A 972-nucleotide genomic window follows, 5' to 3' on the forward strand; every position below is an offset into this window, starting at 1 on the left:
CTTTTCCACATAAATGGGCCCAGAGAAGGTGGCAGCATTTCTGCTTTGCATGGAAGATTATTTCAAACTTGCATTTGTAGATGAAGTGATGAAGTGTTTTCATAGACAGTGGTTTTCAGAAGTGATGAAGAATAATGATGATAACGGTGACACCTTAACTGGGATTGGATGGTTACCAGTTTTAATGACATACTGGTCTATATAAAACCATATCATTTGATCACCATTCATTCCCAGTTTTAATTCCCAGTGTCTAAAGGTAAAGCGTGGAATAGTGACTTATTTTCTCAGTACATTGTTTACATATTGTTTAGTTCAGAAAGTTCTGATTAAAAGGGATCAAATCTTTGTCTTTCCTTTTCAGGTAAAAATCTGGTTCCAGAACAGACGCATGAAGTGGAAGCGCAGTAAGAAAGCCAAAGAGCAGGCCACGCAGGAGGAGAAGCAGAAGGGCGCAAAAGCGGCGGAGGAGAGCGGCAGCGGAGGAGCAGGAGGAGCCGCAGGAGGAGCGGAGAGGGAGTTTCAGAAAGCGGAGGCGCCGAAAAGCAACAGAATCCGGGACTTTAGAGACAGTGAGGCGGAGGAGGGAGACTCGTACCTGTACAACTCCTCTGAGTGCTCCTCGGAGGACGAGCGCCCGCACACCGACAGCAGCCCCCAGCACTGAGCACAGACCCACCACGAACTGCATGACCTGCCCCTCAGCCAGCCCTCTGTCCCCCACTGACCCTCACTCAGCCTGAGAGAGAGAGAGAGAGAGAGAGAGAGAGAGAGAGAGAGAGAGAGAAATGGTCAGTCAGCCCTCTGTCCCCCACTGACTCTCGCTCAGCCTCAGAGAGAGAGACAGAGACGGTCAGTCAGCCGTCTGTCCCCCACTGACCCTCACTCAGCCTCAGAGAGAGAGAGAGAGATGGTCAGTCAGCCGTCTGTCCCCCACTGACCCTCACTCAGCCTCAGAGAGAGAGAGAGAGA

At 50.5% G+C, this 972-nt stretch overlaps 1 protein-coding gene across 1 annotated transcript in view; it reads left to right on the forward strand.

The window, feature by feature from the left end:
• Positions 1–734, forward strand: part of mnx1 (motor neuron and pancreas homeobox 1) — a 10,747-nt gene extending 10,013 nt beyond the window's left edge. The window contains exon 3 of the mRNA XM_037533357.1: positions 365–734. Coding sequence (XP_037389254.1) covers positions 365–667 — 303 coding nt within the window. The 3' untranslated portion in view covers positions 668–734. The remainder of the gene's footprint in view (positions 1–364) is intronic.
• The last annotated feature ends 238 nt before the right edge of the window (positions 735–972 follow it).

Source organism: Pygocentrus nattereri, chromosome 2, assembly GCF_015220715.1.
Source record: "Pygocentrus nattereri isolate fPygNat1 chromosome 2, fPygNat1.pri, whole genome shotgun sequence".
NCBI lineage: Eukaryota > Metazoa > Chordata > Actinopteri > Characiformes > Serrasalmidae > Pygocentrus > Pygocentrus nattereri.